Consider the following 21931-nt stretch of genomic DNA (forward strand, 5'->3'; position numbering starts at 1 on the left):
AATATAGACACTTAGTGATTAGACATTAATTATATCATAACATATTCAGAAATTAATTACTAACATTAACAGATACTAAATAATGTAGATCTTTATCATTTGTTTCGACAATTTACAGGGGTTCTTTCCTGTTGTTCATTTCCTTACTTGGTCTGGGGTTATCCAGAAACAAAGCTCTAGACAACTCTAGAGAAACCGAAATTCGAACCAAATGAGTTTCCTTTCATATTTCACAACCGTGTTCGAGAACTTAGTTTTCTGGATCCTGTTACATTTCTGCATACTTCACCACTTTAGGCTATATTTTAATGGCCATAAGGACTCAGCTTAATAACCTCGTCATTAAACTATTTAAATACCATGTTGTATGAAAAATGTGTCTAATAGTAAGGTATCATAACCTTAAACACACGGTAACAGAACGAGAGAACTTCTCACCTTAACTTCACCACTGGGATTCATGGTTTCATGTTTTCGCCTCCAGCAGCCAGCTTTGTGCCACTGAGCAGTCTTGCTGTTCTTGCTAAGAGGGGTTTATCCTTTTAAGTCGAAAAATATTAAAATATTGTTTGATTTCAAAATTCTATTTATACAAAAGCGAACGGTCTACACAACTGTGATAAAAAGTATGATGATTTCTTACTTGAATTAACGAAGGCCAATCAAGCTTTCCTTACTACAATGTGCCTCTCGCGCTTGTACTCTACCTCGTCTCTCTGGGCCATGATCAGTAGTGCCCTTCTCACCTGTTCACATACAAAACAAAAGTATGAGGGGATGGATGGGGTATAATAGTGGGCATGCATAGATAAATAAATAAATATAAGCTTGAGTAGATGACTTGTATGATGATATGGATGCATACATAGAGAAAGAGATAAAGGTACATGCAAATATATGTACCAATTGGAGGGATGGATGGGAATAATGATATGCATGTTCACACATTCATATATATAGAGAGTAAAAGTGTAAATATGGAGAGATCAATGGATGTGTGTGTATATGGTCGCTTAATATGGACAGAGAAGTAAAGATAACTAAAAGTTTGAGGGGAACGACTAAGATAAATATCTTAACGTTTATATATATATATATATATATATATATAAAAAGAGAGAAAAGGTAGTAAACGTGTATCTATGGAGAACGATATAGATGGATGTGTGCGTATATCATAGTTCAATGTGGACAGACATGCATAAAGATGAAGATAAATATCTGAACGTTTATGCATGTATAAAAGAGAGAGATAGTAAACGCATTTATATGGAGAGAGATATAGATGGATGTGTACATATATCATCACTTACTACGGACAGAAATAATAATGAGCCGTAGGGAACAAACAAAATAAATATCCGAGCCTTTATACGCATGTCTACAAAGAGAGAGAGAGATAGGTAATGTGTATCTATGGAGAGAAATACAAATGAATGTGTGCATATATCACATATATATACAGAGAGAAATAAATATGCGACTGGATTTCTATGAAAAGAGATAGAGAGAGTGCAAATGCTTCTTTAAAACGGCATATTTAGATAGATATGTGTGCATATATGATCACTTACGATGGATTCGTTCATGCCCATCCTGGTGAGCTCATCGATAAGGCGTCTTTCAGAGATGTGGCTACCGATGCCCACCCTCCTCTTGATCATACTCTCCGCTTGCTGCTCAGTCCAAATAAAACAGAGACAAGCGATTAGTAAAGTCAACATTGAACTGGAAGAGTCAACGTCTCTTACCTTGATCTCGTTGGCCATCTCTGGAGAGGGGTTCATATGATCATTGATTCCAGATCGTGCGGCGTCCAGCGTTGACACGGTGAAGAGCCGGAAGGCTTCTTCGACGTGCTCCTCAGTTGCCATGTGGGTCCTATCATTTCATCTTTCATAATTCTAATCTAGTCCTTGAGAAAAAATAAGAAATAAATAAAATTCTCATTTCCTATGAATTTTTACTCACAGCCTCATCCTTGCAAGGGACTCGCTCAATCTGATTATAGCTTCCAGCTGCCTAACAGTGATAGGCACTGCAGAAGACCTCCCCGATTCATGAGCTTGCTGTCTCATCCGCTGGAAATCCCACCCAGAATGGATAATCAGCTTAATTGGATCCATCTGTACTTATATAAATGCAGAGCTTGTTCGATGATTTATATAGTTTTTGTAAAATTAATGGAGGCTTCACCTGTCTCGTGCCCACATACTTGGTCCGTAACATTTCTGCTGCCTTCTCGGAAAGCCGAGGATGACATTTTGTCCTGCAGTACTCAATGTACCTGCGCCAGGATAAGAAGATTAGGAACCGTTGCTTACAATAAAGTTGCACCCTTGATATCAACGATAGCTTTAAGTGCAATGGTGAGCATTTCAAGAGGGAATACCTCTTAAGCCAGTTCTCGCCCTCGAGAGGATCGGCGTTCTTGGCGGCAGCAGCTCCACTGGTGTGAACTTTGATGATGTGACTAGCAATTAGCTGGAAATCAAGGTTGTTAAGACAAGAACAAAAGTTAATGGGGGAGATGAGATGAGGGGTCACCATGTCTTCATTGTAGCGTCTGATATCCTTGACGATGAAAATCAGATCAAATCTTGAAAGAATTGTCGTTTGCAAATCGATGTTGTCCTGTGCCGTCTGCAAGTGGGATAAAAACCTTTCTCATCAGCATTAAGTTTGAGCCAAATTTCTGTCTCGAAGAGAAATAATTAATACTGGATTAAAATCTTTACCTTGAGATCGTCGTAACGGCCTGATGGAGGGTTAGCAGCAGCGAGAATCGAGGTTCTGGAGTTCAGTACAGTCGTTATCCCTGCTTTAGCAATGGATATTGTCTGCTGCTCCATGGCTTCATGAATGGCGACTCTATAACAAAAAAATCAGAACAAAACATTTCTTGAGAAAGGTTCCACAATCCGTTCTAAAGAGGGCTGACCTGTCTTCTGGTCTCATTTTGTCAAACTCGTCGATGCAAACGACTCCACCATCCGCTAGTACCATTGCCCCTCCTTCGAGGTAAAATTCACGCTGGATAAAAAATAATAAACCGCTTGATTATCTTTTATTTTTTGATGATAAAATTATCAATCATAATAAGTCAGGGGTCTTACAGAGCTGCTGTCACGAATAACTGATGCTGTCAGACCAGCAGCAGATGATCCTTTTCCCGAAGTGTAGACTGCAACAGGAGCAGTCTTCTCTACAAACTTAAGAAACTTCACAACACGAAGATTTCAGTATTATTATTTTGAAGACTTCAGTACTGCACATTAAATATTTTAGAATGCAGAATCAACATGGAATAAAGAAAAGGGTACCTGTGACTTGGCAGTGGATGGGTCACCCAATAGAAGCACATGGATATCTCCCCTCAATCGAATCCCATCAGGAAGCCGCTGCAATAAAGAAAGAAGAAATTGCAAACGTTTATTATAAACAATTTTTTAGTTCAGGAAAGTATCTGTGGACGACTACTAAAAATTGTCATTGACATCCAAAAATCAATCATCTTGATTAAATGTAGCATAATCTGCAGTGTGATTGAAGATCACGATTTCATCGTCATCATCGTCAGCGGCAATTATAACGCCAATTTTGTCATCTAATCTGGCAATCTTAATGAGGTTAACAAAGGAAAGATGACGACACAAGATATTCATCGACATCACGGGGAGGACAAATAACGTGGGTGATGACAACTCACCATCATCATCGGAGACAGCAAACACGAGTTTGGAGGGACATGACGGAGTATAACATACCTTTCTAGACCCTCCAAACATCAAGCACCCAATAGCTTTCTTCACATCTGCGTGCCCATAAATAGAAGGACCAATCATTGCGCAAAGCCTTTGATAAGCATCAGGCCGCTGAGCAAATTCCTTGAATTCTGTTTCCTAATGAAATCAACAGCTGTCAGCTTCCGGATGTCCTCCCCGAGAAAAGAAAGGATATTACCTCGTCTATAGTGAAGGTCGATGAAGCCCCTGAGTTAGAGTCCCTGGCTTGTTCTAACCCTACAACTCTGATGTAGGGCTGCCGAACACCAACTGCGCCTTTTTGTCTGTAATAAATTTATCAAAACCACGTTCGTAAAAAAAAAACAAACAAAAAGAGGTTGTTCATACGAAGAAGATGCTTGAAACACACTGTAGATGCCCATGACTGTAAGCCTGGTTCCAGGAACAATTGTCTGGACAAGATGACGGTCCACTGAAAGAAGCATGTTCCTCGGAAGTTCCCCCGTAGGGACATCCTATAAATTACCAAAAAAACAAATTATCAGATGTAAAGGAATTCAACACCCGAAGAAGAGTGAAAGTGCATTACTTCAGGATTCTCCTGCAGCTTAAGTGTCTGCAAGTCAACATACTTGCTTTTATCTGGGGTAACGAGCCACGGATCAAGAGGGCATGGCTCCTCTCCCGCCTGTTAATTCAGATAATTAATTAGAGTTCGAGGAAATAAAAAAAATTAACTTTGCTCTGATTATCACCTGAGCAACGTGATCACAAGAACGGGGTATGATGGCCCCACCGAGACCAGGACGGCAAGCTACTGTTTTCATGCTCTTGCAGTTCTTGCACATCAAAGTGACATAAGTGGCCTTTGCTTTGACCCTTGATGCGGCGATGGCAATGCCAGATATCTTGACGAGCTTTGACATGACTTCGGCCTTCATACAATGACAAGTAAAATGTTAAACAATGAAAAAAATACAATAACAAGAACCATGATCATCATTTTGAATGATTGAATCCATCCAACCTATTACAATTATCTACTGGGCCAACTGGCTCGATTGCATAGATTTACTGAACCGATTGATCCTAGTAGATCGATCATCAAAGCCGATCGGCTGGCCAACCAAGATCCAGCCCACAAGACCAATCGAATGATTCAATCAGAAAGATTTTTCTACTTGTCCAATCGTTCGCATTGCCTGATCAAAATGTGATCCAATCTGATTCGATTTGATCACCAAAAGTAAAACGTGAAGAAGGGTGTTTTCAGCTACTCACCCCAAGTGATCGCATGGAGACGGAATTCTCTTTTGAAGAAAGAAATATTTGAACATCGCCCGAGACAGGCTCCTCCATTTCGCCAGAGTCTCCCGCAACTTTGGATTTCAGGCTTGCAAGGACTTCAGCAGCAGCAGTTTCAAGCTAGGCCACGAGAAAAATACAATAATTTGATGAGGCTTCCTGCCATAGAGTTCGTGATTAGATTAAATGAGTACCAGAGGCAGATAATCCGCAGGGGCCTTTCGAATCTTATCAGCGAGCTCGGCATCAAAGGCGTTGATATCCTCAATTGCGACGGAGAGATGTTCAGGGTTGTGAACCAGGCTCTCTCTGCCATAATTTCAAAAACATAAACGTCACATGCTAAAATGATTAAGAAGCTGCGTAGCATACTTGAAATACTGGTCAAAATATTCTCTGGGTTGTTCTTACATGGTTAAAATCCCGTCTTTTAATTACTGCCTCTAATTAGATGGTCAAAATCTCATTTACCAAGAGCATAAAAGTAACAACACAAACATGACGCGGAAGCAGCGCCTCATTTTGGAAATAATTGTGTTCTCAGCCTTGTTCTTGTATCGTTAAGATCCTGCCTTTCAAAACACACTTTCCCAAAGTATCATTTTTTCAACCACAAAACAAATTACAAATTACAAACTACAATAATATAGAAACAGCGTCGGATTATGAAACGACAGTCAAAGTGTTCCCCCCTAGATCTAACATCTTTAAACCATTTTCTTCAGACATATTTTTCTCATGTCTTTCAAACCAGATCACGGAAAACACATCTTTCTCACCACGGGTTAAAAATCATTTCGAAACCAACAAAATAGCCGACCAGAAGAGGGAGAAAAGGATAATCAGTATACCGATACGGATAGTCGCCTTTTTCGCCATGGAATCCACGGATAAACTCCTTGAACTTCCGAAGAGCAGAGTGACGCGTGAGATTGCCCTGATCGGGATCACCGCGTGGAAACTGCGCCTGGTCGCTGTAGAACACCGATCCCTCGTCCCAACCCGACATCTCTCTCTCTCTCTAACTCTCACTCTTACTATCTATCTCTCTCTCTAAAAGAGAAAGGGGAGTTCATTCAGTTATATAGTGATGTTCGATTTTTTGGCGGGAAGACGTCCGTTTGGCGGGAAACTGTTGTGGGTCGCGCTGTGGGCCGGTTGCGAACAGCCCATTAAGAAAGCCCATTAACGTAATGGGAATTTGGCCCATTAATTGTTTCGGATGGCGACGTCCTAGTATTCCATTACTACTTAAAATTGAATCATATAAGGGGTAAAAATAGTGACTCCAAATATTTATTTCTCTCCATTCCAAATATTTATCTGTCTGCCTCTCTACCTCTCTCTCTATCTCTTTCTCCTCCTGTCTCTATTTCTGTCTGACTCTGTCTCTCTCTCTTTCTCTCTGTCTCTCTCTATCTCTGTCTCTCTCCTCTCTCTCTATCTACCTTTTCTCTCTCTCTCTCTCTCTCCCCTCTCTTTATCTATTCTCTCCCTTTCTCTCTCTCTCTCTCTCTCTCTATATATATATATATATATATTAGTCCCTCTCCCTATGACTATGTCTATAACTCCCCCTCTGTATATTCATTTGTCTCTACATTTAACTACATATCTCTACTTCTACATTTGTACATATATCTCTATTTCTATCTCTTAAGATTCCTAAGCGGCCAAAAAAGTCAGTGTGGGAGATTGTGGCATTAAAATGAAAGTTTTAACGTTTCAAATTATTTTCAATTTTATTTCTATTTCTTTGACTTACTAATTCTTGCTATATTGTTTGGCTTCTATCAGCTTTACATCATCAATGAAAGAGTTGGACATGAATAATTCATTAAATTAAGTGCTTTGAATCATTCTATCTGTGCGAATATTCACACATTAACTTTATATTAATCACTGTTTTCAATTGTATAATGTGAAAAAAATTATTCATGTTCCCATGAAAATCAATGAGGAATTAGTAGCCAAGGTTGTTTTGCAAATATTAGTGACTACCATTTGTTTTAATATGCTGGATAATAATATACAACATCATACAAGGAAAAATAATTTTATGAAAAACTTTCAAATTAAAGAAATTAAATAATAAATTATAAATCAAGGACAGACAGCATTTATAAAGTGACAATCACTTCATCACTCTTTTAGACGAATCACTTGCGCTTAAAATTGAAAACAAAACAATGAAATAGAAGGTCAAGAGTAACATAAATATCATGCACTTCGTTATATACACAACATAAGAGGCTATATCATAATAGCCCAAAACATAGAACAGATTCTTAAACATGGTGGATAGTAATTGCAAAACAACATCTGATATTATAGTATCTTGACTTGAATCTAAAGAACATACATGCTATTATCTCAAAAACAATGCTCCTAGAACGAAAGAACGACTATTATCCCTAGCAAAAAATTCTCCTACACTACCATAAACTATTTGGAATAGACAAAAAACTCCTCTACAAATGAGCACGGATATTGTTAGATTCAAGCGCATACCTATTGTGCTAAAATTTGTAGCTGATAGCGAGGGTGTTACTTTTCATCTTTAAGCAGGATGTTGTTCTGATACGCTGCGCTTCTTCTCTAAACAATATCGAAGGAAGAAACACAGGCACGTGTGAGTCGACTCACACGTTGACTAAGCAACCTGCGGACTATCGATTTTGAGAAGTCAATTGCCGTCAGTGGCAGAGGCTGGGAACACACGGAGTATCCCCACATTGTCTTTCATATCTTCTACCTTCTTTTGATCTCTTCCCTAACTCTCCCTCTGATATTGAATGAGAGTGTTCTTAACATTTGCCTATCGATCTATATACGTTTCGTAGCATCGGGACTCCTAATATCATCCATATCTCATATCTAGATTGTGGATTGATATCATGTTCTTCACACTCCCCTATTACACCGGCTGCTGGTCTATTTATAGCCCAAGCATGCAGTGTGTAGATTTAAACCTGCCACGGGGCTATGATACATGTTAGATTCAAGTACGTACCAACTGTGTTAAAAGCTATAGCTGATAGCAAGGGTGCTACTTTCCATCTTTAAGCAGGATGTTGTTCCTCAACAGATATATAAAAGAAATACTATATCATCTGAACTTTCCTTCCTCAGGAGATCAAGTCCATGTTAGAAAGGCACCAAAGGGCGGCCTCAGAGGCACTATCCTTGGCCAATTGCTTCCTGGGCTTGAACTCTCCGAAGCATTCAATAACTGTTCCATTCCCCACGTCCACCTTGATAGAGACCTTACACCTGAACCTGCTGACACAAGATAAAATTAGGAGCTTTACTTCCTAAAAATACCCACGAAGAGAAGTCGTCGTAGAAATGATATTTAGGACATTGACAAAAAAAGTTTGAAGATGATGACGATTTTTCATCCTAAACCGGTCATTGTTGTTGCCACCGCTGATATCTTCTTTGTCCAGTTCTTCCTGTTGGTTTCCGACATTTGTTGTGTACCCAGGTTTTATATTAGATTTGAAGCACATTTTGGATCAATCTATATTTATTCGCTGCCTCCAACATGTTGATTCTAGCAAATCTGTCTGTATTGAATTTTGTCTATTCCAAATAATTCAATATAGTGGGACTTGCTAGCAACAACATGATAGGGTCTAAACATCATCTTATCACTCTCTTCGATAATGGTGAATGTGTCAGAGAGCCACTACCTTGTATTCCCTTCTGCATAACAAGAGAAGGTGGGTGGTTTCCAATAGTTGACAGCACACGCCTCGAACAGTCGTGCTGTCGGTGGCTTTTGGACTGGAGTGAGCTCTGAAACACCCAGCCCTCGTGAGAAATACGAGTTGTATTTTTTTTTTCTAGAGGTCAATGACACTATAGATATGGAGATTGGGATGGAGAAATAGATAAACATGGAGATACAGATCGGAGATGGAGCAAGAGCTATGAGATCGACACAGGTAGTGGGTACTGATAAAGACAGGAAGAGAAAAAGAGATCATGACAGGACATGAGTATATAGATATATACAGATGCAAAGTTGAAAGAAAGATACATTAATAAAGATAAAGATGGGATATACAGATAGAAAAAGAGATTGCGATACAGATGTAGAAAGAGGGAGAGGTAAAAACAAAGCAAGAAACGGGAGATAGAGATGGGAGATACAGATTCCGATAAAGTTCAAGATAGAAATGGAGACATGAGATACATATAGATAGACACGAGATGGAAAGAGAATGGGAGATAGAGATCCAGGGATAGTTGGGATACAAATACACAGGAAGAAATACTGAGAGATAGGAGATGGAGATAAAGATAGCAGAGAGAGTTAGACACAGATTCAGGTAGAGATAGAGAGAGTAGAGAGAGCATATAGAGTAGAGAGAGGGAGAGAGGGAGAGAGAGGAAGAGGGAGATGCTCATACTTGTGGAGGGAGTGATTTCTTCCTCTTTTTCTCCATTTTTGCACTTGGAGGCACCACTGGCAAAGATGAGCTTATGTGCCACGTCTGGAAGAGAAGATGGGTCCGATGGCTCCACCATCTCCTCCATGGAGCAGCCCAAAATAGGAGTTTCATCAAACCCAATCAACCCCGGAGACTTTTTCCTTGTATCTCTCACCATCTCCTCCAAGGACTTACTCTTTCCGCGGAATCCCAAAGCCTTCAGTCCACACAGGAAAATAAAACAGGATCCCTTGTTAAGATTCATGTAATTCTCGTGGTTTCTTTTAAGATTAACTTATATTATTTACAAATCTAATGTAACACGAAAATGTAAAAAGGGTACCTTGAGTTTGGTCAATGCTTTCTTCGATGCCAATGTTCTAGCAACCTTTGAGTTGAGGTCAATGGCAGAGCAAGTCAATGTCCTCTCCGTGGTGGTGACAGTGACTTCCACTAAAAACTTCCCTTGAACTGCCACTGGAGGAGAAAAAGTCAATCCCAAGTGGCGGCATTGACAGAGCTCACGAAGCTCTCGAAGTGGGTTAACTTGCATGGGGTTCAAAGAGAGAATCGGATTCAGGATCTTTAAAACAATTTCCCACACGCAGTTCAAGTCAAACCCAGAATCTAGAAGCACGGCAGCAATGCAGGATTCCACCAAGTCCCCAAGAACCTGAAAATTGCACAACAGAAGATATTAAGATAAAATAGGTTTAAATTGTATGGTTAAAAGATGAGGGTCACCTTTGGGCAACCCGGATCATTGATCGGATCCTTTTCATGTCCAACCAGGTCTGAAGAGAGCTGAAATTTCTTTATGGCCTCCGTCAGGGGAGGAGAGTCATGGATGAGATATTCATGCAGAGAGAGCGAGATTGCAACATGGGCGAAGGAAACATTGTTGACTGTGAGTGACTTTAGGTCACTCAATTGACCTGGCTTGAGATCAGGGTATGTAGAATAGAAGTAAGATATGATCAGGTAGTCCAGCACAGAATCTCCGAGGAACTCCAACCTCTGCCCAAAGGAGGATGAAGAGGCTCAACACAGAAACTGTCCCTAATGAGATTAGAATTTCGCGACAACAATAATGATGAAGAGTGGGGGATGACAATGATGAATCGTCATCCGTTTCATTATCATCATGTGTTCAGAGTTGTTATTGTCATCATGATTTGTCCAAGTCCAAACCTGGAAGATGATCATGAGATTTAAGGATAATGATGGCGATGAAGAATCTGTTCATTGTCCACAGACCATGGTACAGCAACACTGTTGTAGATAATGATTGGACAACGAAGATGAATTGTCTTCATCATCACCATTGCCATCTGTTTATCAAGAGACATCATCATCAACACCATCCATAAGTTGATATCACGTTATCATTGTCATTCATCCAAGCCCAGATGTGGATGATGATGACGAGATTTGGGGAAGGATGATGACAAACTTGTCTTCATTGTCCAGACTTATTCTGTCATGAACAGTGATGATGGCAATGTCATGATCAGCATCCTCATCACTTGTTTTAATGGCCAATCACTGTCATCATTGCCCATCAGTTGATAATGAACCACCATCGTCATTTGTCCAAGTCCAAATAACGATGACGATGATAAAAATTGGGGGATGATGATGATGAAAAATTCAACACTATCTGCCAACCCCAATTGAGATTGAGAGGAGAGAGATACCTGATAGCAGCTTCCCAGATGCTTGTTGAATGAAGGATGGATGAATGCCTGGGCAAGGATTCCTTTATACCGAAAAGTATAGCCGAGTATCTCCTCAAGAGAAGAAACATCTATGTTGTAGCTGGGTGACAGATTCTTAAAGCTCTCTTTATACAATCTGTGGACACTGGAGGCATCATTATTAATTGGCATGCCGATCCACCGGAGAAAAGCGCAGGCCGCTCTGAATCCGCTGTCAATAAGGAACGCTCCAACTAGCGCCTCCACTACATCTGCTATAGCTTTCTCCGTCAAAAAGCAATACATTCTCTTGCCAATTACTCTAACATCGTCTGTTTGTGCCTCTTCATTTGGGAATGTAGCTTCAGAGTAGGGACCCAGAGTGAAAAAATGAGATGGATCAAATGGCTCATTGTGTATGTACACCTGAAAATGATTGGCAAGTGTGGAAACTACAAAGAGAAGTACAAATGAAACTATTAAGAATGGAAAAGGAGCTGTGGAAAGTATACCTGGAGATTTTTCTGGATTGCTAGCCGGCACAAGTAGGAGTTATTTACAATGTTTGACCTCTTGGTAGACAATTGGCCTTCATCAACAGCACTATAAGAAAGGAAAAAATGCCTGCCGACAGCATATTTGAGGAATGCATCACCGAGAATCTCAAGTCGTTCAAGGGAGAAACCTTGTAAGCTTTTCTCTGTTGTCAATGCTTGCAGAACCTGCCAAAGGTTGTTCCAAAACCTTTTAGTGTTTGTTTAACAATAATATTAGTGGTAGATCATCATCTTAATTTGTTAAGCACAACATCCTGCTAAAAGAGGAAAAGTAGCTCCCTTGATCAGTTTTAGCTTTTTGGACGGTTGGTAAGCGCTTGAACTCAACATGGTATTAGAGTCTTCTGCAGGTACTATCTTTCTTCTCTCTCTGCCACAACAGGCTCAATACTCTTTGATTCAGTAATCTGTGCCCTCAATGATGAAGTCTGTCACCTTACTGTGTTCTTGAAAGAGAGTTCCTGTATAGACCCGTAGCCCTCTCTAAGATTGTTGGGTGAGTTCTTGGACAGAGCCATAAGCTGGAAGGAAAATGGATTAGCCACTAGCGCACCATTGATCCACACTTCCTTTGTTTAACGAAGTTGATTTCCCGTACCTTATTTGTTTTTTCTATAAAATGCTTTCATCCAATGTCTTCTGCTCTGCCAATAATATCACCTATTCCAGTCACACCTTGATATGATCCGCTAACGCATCTATGTTCGGAAGAAGCCATGGCAGCGGCCCGGTTCAGAAGCCCAGACCCAGCCCATTTCGGCTCCCATTTAAGCCCTCTCTATTGGGAGAAGAGGGCAGGAAGCATCGTTGTTTCTCCCCTTCTATCTCCTCTCTTCCCCCACAGGTCGTGACCCTCCCTCTCCATGCCTGCAGGTAGACGTTGTCATCCCCCCCCGACCAACGACCTCCCTTCATCAGCCATCGTTCTTCATCATTCCTGTTTTTCCCTTTCTCCCAACGAATCTCACACTCTCCCTCCCTCCTACCTGGGACGCTCTCTTTACTCATCCGTGGTCAATGATATCATTTGCTCAATTGAGATTAACAATTTACAGTTCAAAGCTTTCTACAGAGTTGATCGATCTGGTCTCAACCGGGATCGTATCACACTTTCAACTGAGTATGCCACAAAGTTATTGAACTTCCTAAAATCCCACAGATGTACAAATTAAAGGGCCCCAACAATCTGGAACGGTCCAACTATATTATGACGATATTGCCAGGAGGTGTGCATGCTCAAATACCTACCTGATGTCCCTCCGACTCCATCTAACCCTCTCCATGAAAGCAGGTTTAGAAGTATATTCAACTACACTCATGTAACCTTTGCTCATACTGATAGATTTCATCACCCTAAATGTAATATGTGATTTGTTGTTTTGTTTAGCGTGCATTTGATGCATGTGATCTCATAATCCATGAGCAATGGTAGTCAAAGGAGATGGCTGCGAATTTGTTGTTTTGTTTAGCGTGCATTTGATGCATGTGATCTCATAAATCCATGAGCAATCCGTTCAGGATTTAAGGGATTGAGTGCATCAAATGCACTCTAAACAAAACAAAAAATTACTTGTTACATTTGGCATGATGAAATCTATCAGCCTGATCCTAAGCGACACGCTTGAAGTCCAATTTGCTTCAGCCCTCTCGTCCTCAAATGCACTTAAATTGAAACAAAAGGTCACATATTACATTTCTCCTGATGAAATCTATCAGTATGATACAAAGTGACATGACCCGTTAAGAATCTGTTTCTGCCATGGAGTTCATCTAGAACGAATTATACTACTATTGACCCGTAAAGAATCTGGATCTGAGCAGTGGGCCCACGTGTTGGAATACTAAGTCCACAAATTCATTGTAGGGCTCTCACAGTTCTATACCTCGAAGACTGCACAGCTGAAAGGCCCTGACACAGCACTCCCACTTTTGCTGAAGATGTCAAGATGGTCCTGCTTGAGGAGAGTCACTCTGGCCACTATTGCTTTTGGCTACCGGTTCATTTGTCAGAACAGTCACTCCCAGACCCAAAACTTGCCTTGACAACCTGGCCAGTCTGGAGATTGACATCCCTCTGTGGGGGTTGGCACTCCAATGGACAATCCCAAGGCCATCCTCTAGTACTCACACTGATAGAAATCTAGACGTGTTAGAGAAACATGTCCTGTGTTCTCTACTCGTTAGACACATTGATTAAGTTACATATCATGTCGCCTTGACAAGCGTGAATTCAACACCTCACGGGACTAATAGCGACCAGTGCATCCTGGATTCAAGCACCATTGATCATGACCCTCTGAAGGAAGTTCTTTGTTCATTATATCCCTATTCTCAAGATAAGAATGTCCTTATAGCTAATGGCATTTTAGTTCTTTTCCTGATATTGTTTATTATCCTCAAAATTGGAAAATTTGTGAAAGTACTTCATGTCCCTCATTTATCAGCTAACTTCATCTCTTAGTCAATTAAGAAACTCAATCACCCATGAATTATTAATCACTAAGAACAGCTGTCTTCTTGTGAACAAGATGGCAGGGTGGCCTATTGAACTCTCTCTCACTCTCTCGTCTGGGAATTCAGAATTGACCATACACCATTGAAGTCAGAGATTCCAACATGGTATCAGAGCAGATGGCAGGTCCAAATCGCTGAATCAACACAATTTATGATTAGACCATAAAAAAGGCCAGCAGCAAGTGTTGTAGGGGAGTGTTGAAGCACAACATCCTGCTTAAAGAGGAAAAGTAGCTCCCTAGCGATCAGCTGTAGCTTTTCGCACAGTTGATAATCCTTGAGTCTATGTATTTAGTTCAGAAATAATGGCCTTCTATTTAGCTATAACTAAAACTGTTTAGGCTTAGCAAAGCTTCCTTTAGGCCCCAAGGTAAAATTTCCTATAAGAAGAAAGTAATTATCTCGTGAACCATGTTTACTGAATATTAATATAAGAGTATATGATGACTAATAAAATCACAGATTTGGTGCTTATTATCGATTACACATCTAAGATGGCAAGGTACAACATGCCTTAACTTTAGGATAAAAGCAATGAGATGACCTACATTGAAAGCTGAAACACCGGAGCCCTCTGGAAATGATGAAGCAAAGATATCCTTTAGTTGGGCAGCAAGAAGAAAGTTTTCCAAGCGATGCATGAAAGAAGGGAGCAAAGATAGGGCACGGCCAACGTCTTTTGAAAATCCTTTAATCTTCAAGCAACAAAGTTCTGGAGGTAACTCAACAACTTGCTCCTCTAGTACCCGGACTTCTGCTTTAAAAAATAATACAAAAGTCAATAGTTGAATCTCAATGATAATAAAGGGAAGACTTTCTGGTTACCGAGTTCAAGACAGTATACTTGTTCTGGATTTTAATGTTAAGGGTTTAGAATTGAGACTAAGGTAATTCGGAGTCAGGCATCAAGTGGTTTAGGGTCTAATACATCAGGTTTAGAGTTCAGGGTTTATAGATTTAGAATTGAATGTTTAAGGTGTAGAACATTCATTTTATGGATTCAGGGTAATGGAGTTCGCCCAACTATCCAACATTAAAAAAAAGACATAGGTACCTTTGCCATCACGGACATGATTGTGTAAGAGATTGCGAGTAGGAAAAAGCTCTTTTGCTTTCAGAAGAGGCTGTGTGGGATGTGCGAGATGTATCTTAAACCTGCAATGCATAATTCAGACAACTGAAACTAGAAGAGCTGAAACATGTTTTCATGTGCTTTGCAAGTATATGTTTCACAAAAAAGTGTTTTGCACGCCAGAAAAAGGTTGGTTATCTGATTTTTTTGGTTGGAGACTTGGGCGAAAGCTGAGGCATAAATCTTAGGACGAGTTCCTAGAACAATGTTTTGAATTTAAAACGTCAGATTTTCTCAACAAACGATTTAGTCCATGAAAAATACTTCATATTCTCTGAATTAAAACAGTAGTCATGGAAAATCTCTTGTGATGTGAAGAGAGATATACTGCAGGGTCCGTTCATTTCAACTGATAATGAGCAGAATTTTTCTGATAAATTTGATAATACTGATGTGACGGAGAAAATATTGCAGACAAAACATTCAGTATCTGATTACTAATAGATTATACCATCAGTCATCAAAATCAGAAGGAATAAAAATAAAACTAACCAATTTACTGCTGTGAAATGGATCTCTTCAATGATCATAGTGAATTTTTTATTGAGAACTTCAAACAGACACATGGAATGGAGGGTAAGAACCTTTTTATGTAGTGCGCTTCATAGGTCAATGAGGGACAGCCCCTCATCTGGTTATATGCATTTGTTTCATGAAGAATATCATCAACAAAGAATAATCTTTTGCTGTGTGGAGTGTAAACTAGGCTACCAATCACATTTTTCTTCTCCACTGGGCCATCAACAAGAGTCAAGGTCTCCACAGAGCTCATGGAGTCAAAATTCTTGTCAGGAACTGTTGAATGAAATACAGGCGAAGACAAACAACATTCCACCGATGTCCAATCGATGAATATTTCTCCACCTGTACCTTGGATAACTGGAAGAAGTAGATAATAGGGGCATAAACTTTGCTCAATGTCAATGTCACCCAAGGGGACATATTGGGCAAAGAACTTTGATCTATCAAAGATGACCTTGTGAAACATTTCTTGATACTTCTGTGCAGAACAAATCTGGAAAAAAAAAATATTAAGCACTTAATAATAATTTGGCGCTGGATTTTAGAGAAAAATAAAGTAGGCATTTTTTACCATTTTGTCATCAAATATGACACTTCCTGAATGCACAAGTCCTGCTTCAACTATTCTACGATGGGTTAGACAGAGCTCAACCTTCATACTTTCAACTTCATTTGTCAGAGATTTTGTGACAAAGAGACCGAATCCTTTATATTCTCTATCTGGAGGAATTGGGTTAAAGTTGATTAAGTAGAAAATGAATGTGACATGGTCTCCTGCGTACTTTTGTGGAACACTTAGCACCTCTGGCACTGCTATTTCATAAAAACTATTCCCCACGATCTGGTATTCACCTGAATTAAAAAATACATGATATGAATGTTTTTGAAGAAATACATGATTGAAAATAAATCAAATCGTTTTTGAAAGAGAAATAATCTACAGGACCATACACCACCTTCTTCAGAATCACTCTCCCAAAGACCTTCTTTGGGTACTTCTTTTTTGCCCTTTGTGGCAGGCAGAAGGTAGTCTGTCAAAGCACCAACAGAGTGCAGCTCAATACAAGCTTTTAGACATGCTGCTCTCTTTGCATCTTGCTTTGATGCAGAGGGAGGGCCTTCAACTTGATGAATGGGGCAGTTAGGAGGAAGATAAATACAACAGATGATCCCAGCTGAGTCCTCTCTGAAGAAGAACTTGGGTACCGGAATAAAGAACCTGTAGTTAAAAATATAATTGAAATAAATGATTAGCATCAACAACAATGATAATCATAGACTTACTCGTCACGTGGAAGCTTTGCACAGTAATGATGAAGAAGTGAAACACTACATCCAGTACTAATACATGCTCCTGTTTCAACCCTGTATGTTGTCTCTTCTAGATTATCAAATACTTCATCGGTTGATCTACACTTCACTTCCTCGTTCATGACCTTTTCACCAGACATTAAATTCTCCAACAGTTTCTCCTGCCGCTGGTTTCCCCTGAGACATGAAGTTTGCAAGATATAAAGTGACAAAATATGATGGTAGAAAAAGAAAGTTAATATACGTAAAAGGGTTAAAGACGACACTTTTCTACTAAAAGAACATATTCTGATCTCTGCATCCGAGCACGGCCTCTGGACTGGATATAACTGGCAACTGTTTCTGGCGGATCAAACCTCACAACAAAGGAGCATGTACGAATATCCAGGCCTTCTTCAGCAACCGCAGTTGCAACCAGAAGGTTGACCTGTGAAAAATGAAATAGTAAAATTCTAGATAGGATGACCTCACTGCAAAAGAATGGGCATCTGTAAACAATATAAGGGGCTGTCCACCGCAGAAAAAGCTCAAGACTCAAACAAGAGAACAATTCCAGTTAAAATGTGGTTTCAACATTTAATAATTTTTTCTATTGTCAAGTATAACAAGAGCTAGAAGTAAACAAAACAAGAAGATTCAAATTTACAAAAATGAGCAAAAAAAGCAAGCTGTTAAGATTTGATAAAGTTTGGTTCTATTATCATCCAATACAGCATAAAGGACATCAGTAAGAGTAGAAAAAAGGAGTTAAGCCATCACATTTACGACTTATTTCATCTGGATTCATGTATTGTTCAAGACCTAACTTCCGGTGTGCAGATTGACGAGAGGTTTCTGCAGTGGTCTATGACACCTGACTTGTACACCTCCAGTTTTTGCTACCTATATTACTGCATCACTCAGCATTCACAGTTGCCTCGACGACACGTCGTTGTCAAAGATTTTTCATCCAATATTATCAATGAAAGTCATTAGAAAGTAAAACATGATGAGTAGGAAATACACCGGCAATAGTTTTGGTTAGAGGTACCGTCGTTTAATGAAGTCTCCTTTTGGTCCTAAAAACCTCAACATGATGGACCTTGTAGGGTTCCTGGCTAGACTTGGTAATCTGTGCCTGGTTACCTTTATTTGTGAGCCTTATGCATGCTTTAAATTGATTAGTCTCTTTCCGAAGGAAATAACCACGTGTTCTCATGATGGCCAACTGGAATTAACTTCAATTGGGATCAGTCCAAATTATTCTACTGGAAATAGAATAGAGAAATACTCGAGGGACTAAGAGAAGAACAGAAGAGCTGAGATAGAGAGAAAGGTGAGCAGGTAGGAGGTGGGCTGATTCTTCTGGAAGACAGGAAAGGTCTTCGCAGATGAGAGAATGCTTATATAGCTGTGGAAAGGGTATGGCATGGACCTTCGAGGTTAAGGTGGCTGAGCTTTGTCAGATAGAGATCCTGATTGTTGACCCGGCCATCCTGAAGTCCACTAGACCATATTTTGTTGCTGATATATCGAGTGTAATTATCACTGCCATTATCTCTCATATCCCGAGCCACCTAGGGTGGCATGCTGTGAGGGAAGATGAAATGACGGCTCTTGAGAAAATTCTTCTTGGTGGTGATTCCACGACTTTTGCCTAAGCTGAGTCGTGAGCCATAAATTGTATATACTTTGAAAGCTGGCCTTCATGGTTAGTGGATCAGCTTACGGGGTACCAGCCTCTCGGGATTCCATGTAACCGTAAACTGAAGGTTTTTCTGAGACCTTTTCTCCTGTGGCGAAAATAAAATATGGTTAGATTATGTAACTCTCTCTTGTAACAATGATCAAATTTGATAGTAATGCAGTTCAAGAATTTCCAGAAATGGCAATGTCGATAAGAATCGATGAGAATTGGCTCGGATGGCAACGGCTCCTCCCTCCTGGTAGAAGCTCCTCCTGGATCTTTAGGGCGGTCTTCCCTCCTGATCGGACTCCTCCCTCCTGCGGCAGGCGAGATCCCCTCTCTGCAGCTCCCGAGTCCTCAACCTAACAGCCGAGACTTCTTTGCCAAGAAAAAGATCGGATGGCCATACCTGAGTGGATCACTCTTTATTTATTGAGTCGAGACGACGCGACTCTTCCCCTTCTATAGTCACTTGGTTTGGACAACAGTCCGTTGACCTGATTTGGGTACCCTACTCTGATATTTCTTATAATAACGTCTATCGATACCCTCCCCTTTGAGTTTCAGCTTGACCTCTAGTTGGAAGTCTGGAAAGGGCTTGTGGAATCGATGAACCTGTTCCCAGGAGGCTTCAGATGCTGGAAGGTTAGTCCACTTAACCAGAATCTCCTTCCCATAGGGTGTACGACAAACTTGGAGGATATCCTCTGGATACTGATACGTACCCGACTCTGGTCTCGTATAGTTAGGGGAGTAGACAGGCGAGGCGAGGTAGAAATTCCCGGGGTAGAGAGGTGAAATGGGAAGGATCGAAGAGGAGGCCAAGCAGAGGGGGGTAGGGATCGGCCGGGTACAAGCCACCTGAAGACGTGGTGAAGTAAAGACGACCACGAAGGACGAGGATCGTAGAAGGAGAGAGATCGACCAGACTTAGACGAGGAGAGGGAGACAAGAAGACCTTACTTCAATCAACTTCTTCTTGGCTGCCCTCATAAAGGGAGGGCATCCCTATTTGAAGGAAATACAATAACACAAATGACTAAAATGCCCCTGTAGGTTTTAAATGACAAAATTACGCCAAGGATCCTATCAGATACACCTGCCATTCATAGTCAGCAGTTAGATGCGGATGCACTGCTTTTGCAGCTTTTTGATGAGATCCCAGAGCCCTTTTTAATAAAGAGGCATGAAAAACAGGGTGTAAAGTGGCTTGAGGGGGCAATTCTAATTTATAAGCAACGGGTCCAATTTTTTGAGGATTTTAAATGGCCCATAGAATTTTGGACTGAGCATTTCACAAGAGTTTGTGCCAAGGACTTCATTCTATATGGTCTTAATTTTAAGTGAACCATGTCACCCTCCTGGAATTCTTCGTCTCTTCTATGTTTGTATGCTTGGATCTTCATTCTTGACTGGGCTTTAGCCAGGTGTTGCTTTAATAGGATGAGGGCCTGATCCCTTTCAATCAAAAGTTTATCTATAACGAATGAGTGATGGAGAATCTCTGCCATAGACTGCTCTGAAAGGTGTAGTTTTGATTAACATATGATACGATGTGTTATAATTAAATTCAGCCCAGCGTAACCATTTCTTCCATCGTTTTGGATTTTCAGAGGCAAAACATCTTAGATAGCATTCCAAGCCTCTGTTGGTGACCTCAGTCTGACCATTCGTGTCCGGGTGATATGAAGAGCTGAATTTGAGCTGCGTCCCCTGGAGACGATGTAACTCCCTCCAGAAGTGACTAGTGAAAAGGCTTCCTCTCTCCGATATAATCAAGGGATGCCATGTAGTTGGACTTTTTCTTTAGTAAATAATTCAGCAAAGGTGTCAGCTGAGAACGGGTGTTTGACAGCAATGTAATGGCTATACTTGCTTAAACAATCCACCACTACCATGATAGAGTCGAAACGCCTCTGATTTAGGTAACCCTTCAATAAAGTCCATAGTGATGTCCTCCCAGATCTGATTAGGCATAGGTAGCAGTTGGAGCAATCCTGCTGGGAATAGTGTTGATGATTTTTGCTGCTGGCACACCTGACACTGATTAACATATGATTAATAGTTCTTATCATACCTGGCCACTTGATTTGTTGAGATATTCTTTTGAATGTTCGTAGAAATCCACTGTGCCCCCCCACATTTGAATCATGGAACTCCTGTAGGATTTGTGGAATCAAGGATGAAGTTAGTGGTAAGATGATTTTACCCTTCCAAAGTAGTAGTCCTTGTTGAATCGAATAATGAGGTATATGCTTACAACCTGATTCGACTTTTTGATGATATCACTCAGATTGGAATCTTGTCTGATTTCTTGAATAAGCTTCAATTTGTCTAACCAATGTGTAGTGGAGAAGGAATTGCACTCTCCTTGGGATTCTTGTGGGAATCTTGATAAAGCATCAGCTACAATGTTCTTCTTGCCAGCTTTATATTGAATATTTAAGTCATACCCCAATAGGTTTGATATCCATCTGTGATACTGTAGTGGCACTTCCTTCTGTTCCAAAAAGAAATTTAAGGCTGAATCGATCAGTATATATGGTGAACTTGTCAAACATTAAATAGTGCTTCCATTTATGAACGGCCCACACAACACCCATTAGCTCTCTTTCATAGGCTGATTTGCTCCTGGACTTGCAAGGAAATGCTTAGCTAAAATACGCAATAGAGTGCCCTTCCTGCAATAATACTGCTACCACTGCTTGGACTGAGGCATCAGTTTCTATGCTGAAAGGAATAGAGAAATTTGGTAATTTAAGGACAGGTGTTTCCAACAGTGCTTTTAATCGGAAGGATGCATGATCAGCATCTTCTGTCCATTCGAAGGAATTTTTCTTTAAAAGAGCTGTCAAAGGTTGGGCAATGGCGGCATAATTTGATACAAATCGTCGGTAATAACCGGTCAGTCCTAAGAAATCCCTTAATTCCTTCACTGTAGTGGGTCTTTTCCATCTCTGGATAGCTTCCATTTTGCTGGGATCCGTTGAAACTCCTGCAGCTGATATGCCACGCCCCAGGAATTCTATATATTCACTCCCA

The 21931-nt window shown here is 40.3% G+C and overlaps 2 protein-coding genes across 5 annotated transcripts in view; both read right to left on the bottom strand.

The window, feature by feature from the left end:
- Positions 1-342: 342 nt before the first annotated feature.
- MCM5 (Minichromosome maintenance (MCM2/3/5) family protein) lies at positions 343-6116 on the bottom strand. 2 transcript variants are annotated; one of them, XM_078583489.1, is made up of 20 exons: positions 5903-6116; positions 5246-5360; positions 5028-5171; positions 4502-4681; positions 4336-4434; positions 4134-4261; positions 3964-4069; positions 3768-3902; positions 3324-3401; positions 3117-3221; positions 2942-3033; positions 2739-2871; positions 2548-2643; positions 2393-2484; positions 2197-2287; positions 1972-2081; positions 1752-1881; positions 1575-1676; positions 644-746; positions 343-539 (listed from the first exon to the last, which is right to left on the bottom strand). In XM_078583489.1, the coding sequence occupies exons 1-19, from the start codon at positions 6058-6060 to the stop codon at positions 663-665; spliced, it is 2178 nt and encodes a 725-aa protein (XP_078439615.1). In that variant the 5' UTR covers positions 6061-6116; the 3' UTR covers positions 343-539; positions 644-662. The 2 variants fall into 2 exon arrangements, with proteins under 2 accessions (XP_078439615.1, XP_078439614.1); XM_078583488.1 differs by lacking the exon at positions 343-539 and having other exon boundaries at positions 541-746; positions 5903-6115.
- Positions 6117-8060: 1944 nt separating this feature from the next.
- The window catches only part of DCL4 (dicer-like 4), an 86692-nt gene continuing 72821 nt past the window's right edge, over positions 8061-21931 (bottom strand). For 2 of the 3 annotated variants that reach the window (XM_078582712.1, XM_078582714.1), the window contains 14 exons: positions 17490-17650; positions 17197-17400; positions 16869-17131; positions 16484-16764; positions 15975-16405; positions 15313-15413; positions 14807-15015; positions 11700-11909; positions 11188-11613; positions 10235-10507; positions 9834-10163; positions 9470-9707; positions 8747-8852; positions 8061-8330 (listed from right to left, as the gene is read on the bottom strand). In XM_078582712.1, coding sequence (XP_078438838.1) covers positions 8180-8330; positions 8747-8852; positions 9470-9707; positions 9834-10163; positions 10235-10507; positions 11188-11613; positions 11700-11909; positions 14807-15015; positions 15313-15413; positions 15975-16405; positions 16484-16764; positions 16869-17131; positions 17197-17400; positions 17490-17650 — 3384 coding nt within the window. In that variant the 3' untranslated portion in view covers positions 8061-8179. The remainder of the gene's footprint in view (positions 8331-8746; positions 8853-9469; positions 9708-9833; positions 10164-10234; positions 10508-11187; positions 11614-11699; positions 11910-14806; positions 15016-15312; positions 15414-15974; positions 16406-16483; positions 16765-16868; positions 17132-17196; positions 17401-17489; positions 17651-21931) is intronic. The other variant, XM_078582713.1, reaches the window with a different exon arrangement.

Source organism: Wolffia australiana, chromosome 11, assembly GCF_029677425.1.
Source record: "Wolffia australiana isolate 7733 chromosome 11, ASM2967742v1".
Lineage (NCBI taxonomy): Eukaryota > Viridiplantae > Streptophyta > Magnoliopsida > Alismatales > Araceae > Wolffia > Wolffia australiana.

Coding starts and splice junctions, on each gene's coding strand:
- MCM5 (XM_078583489.1), bottom strand. CDS start 6,060: ATGTCGGGTTGGGACGAGGGATCGGTGTTCTACAGCGACCAGGCGCAG. Junction 2,644..2,738: donor GCCGTTACGACGATCTCAAG/GTAAAGATTTTA, acceptor TCCCACTTGCAG/ACGGCACAGGACAACATCGA. Junction 1,677..1,751: donor AGATGGCCAACGAGATCAAG/GTAAGAGACGTT, acceptor TGGACTGAGCAG/CAAGCGGAGAGTATGATCAA.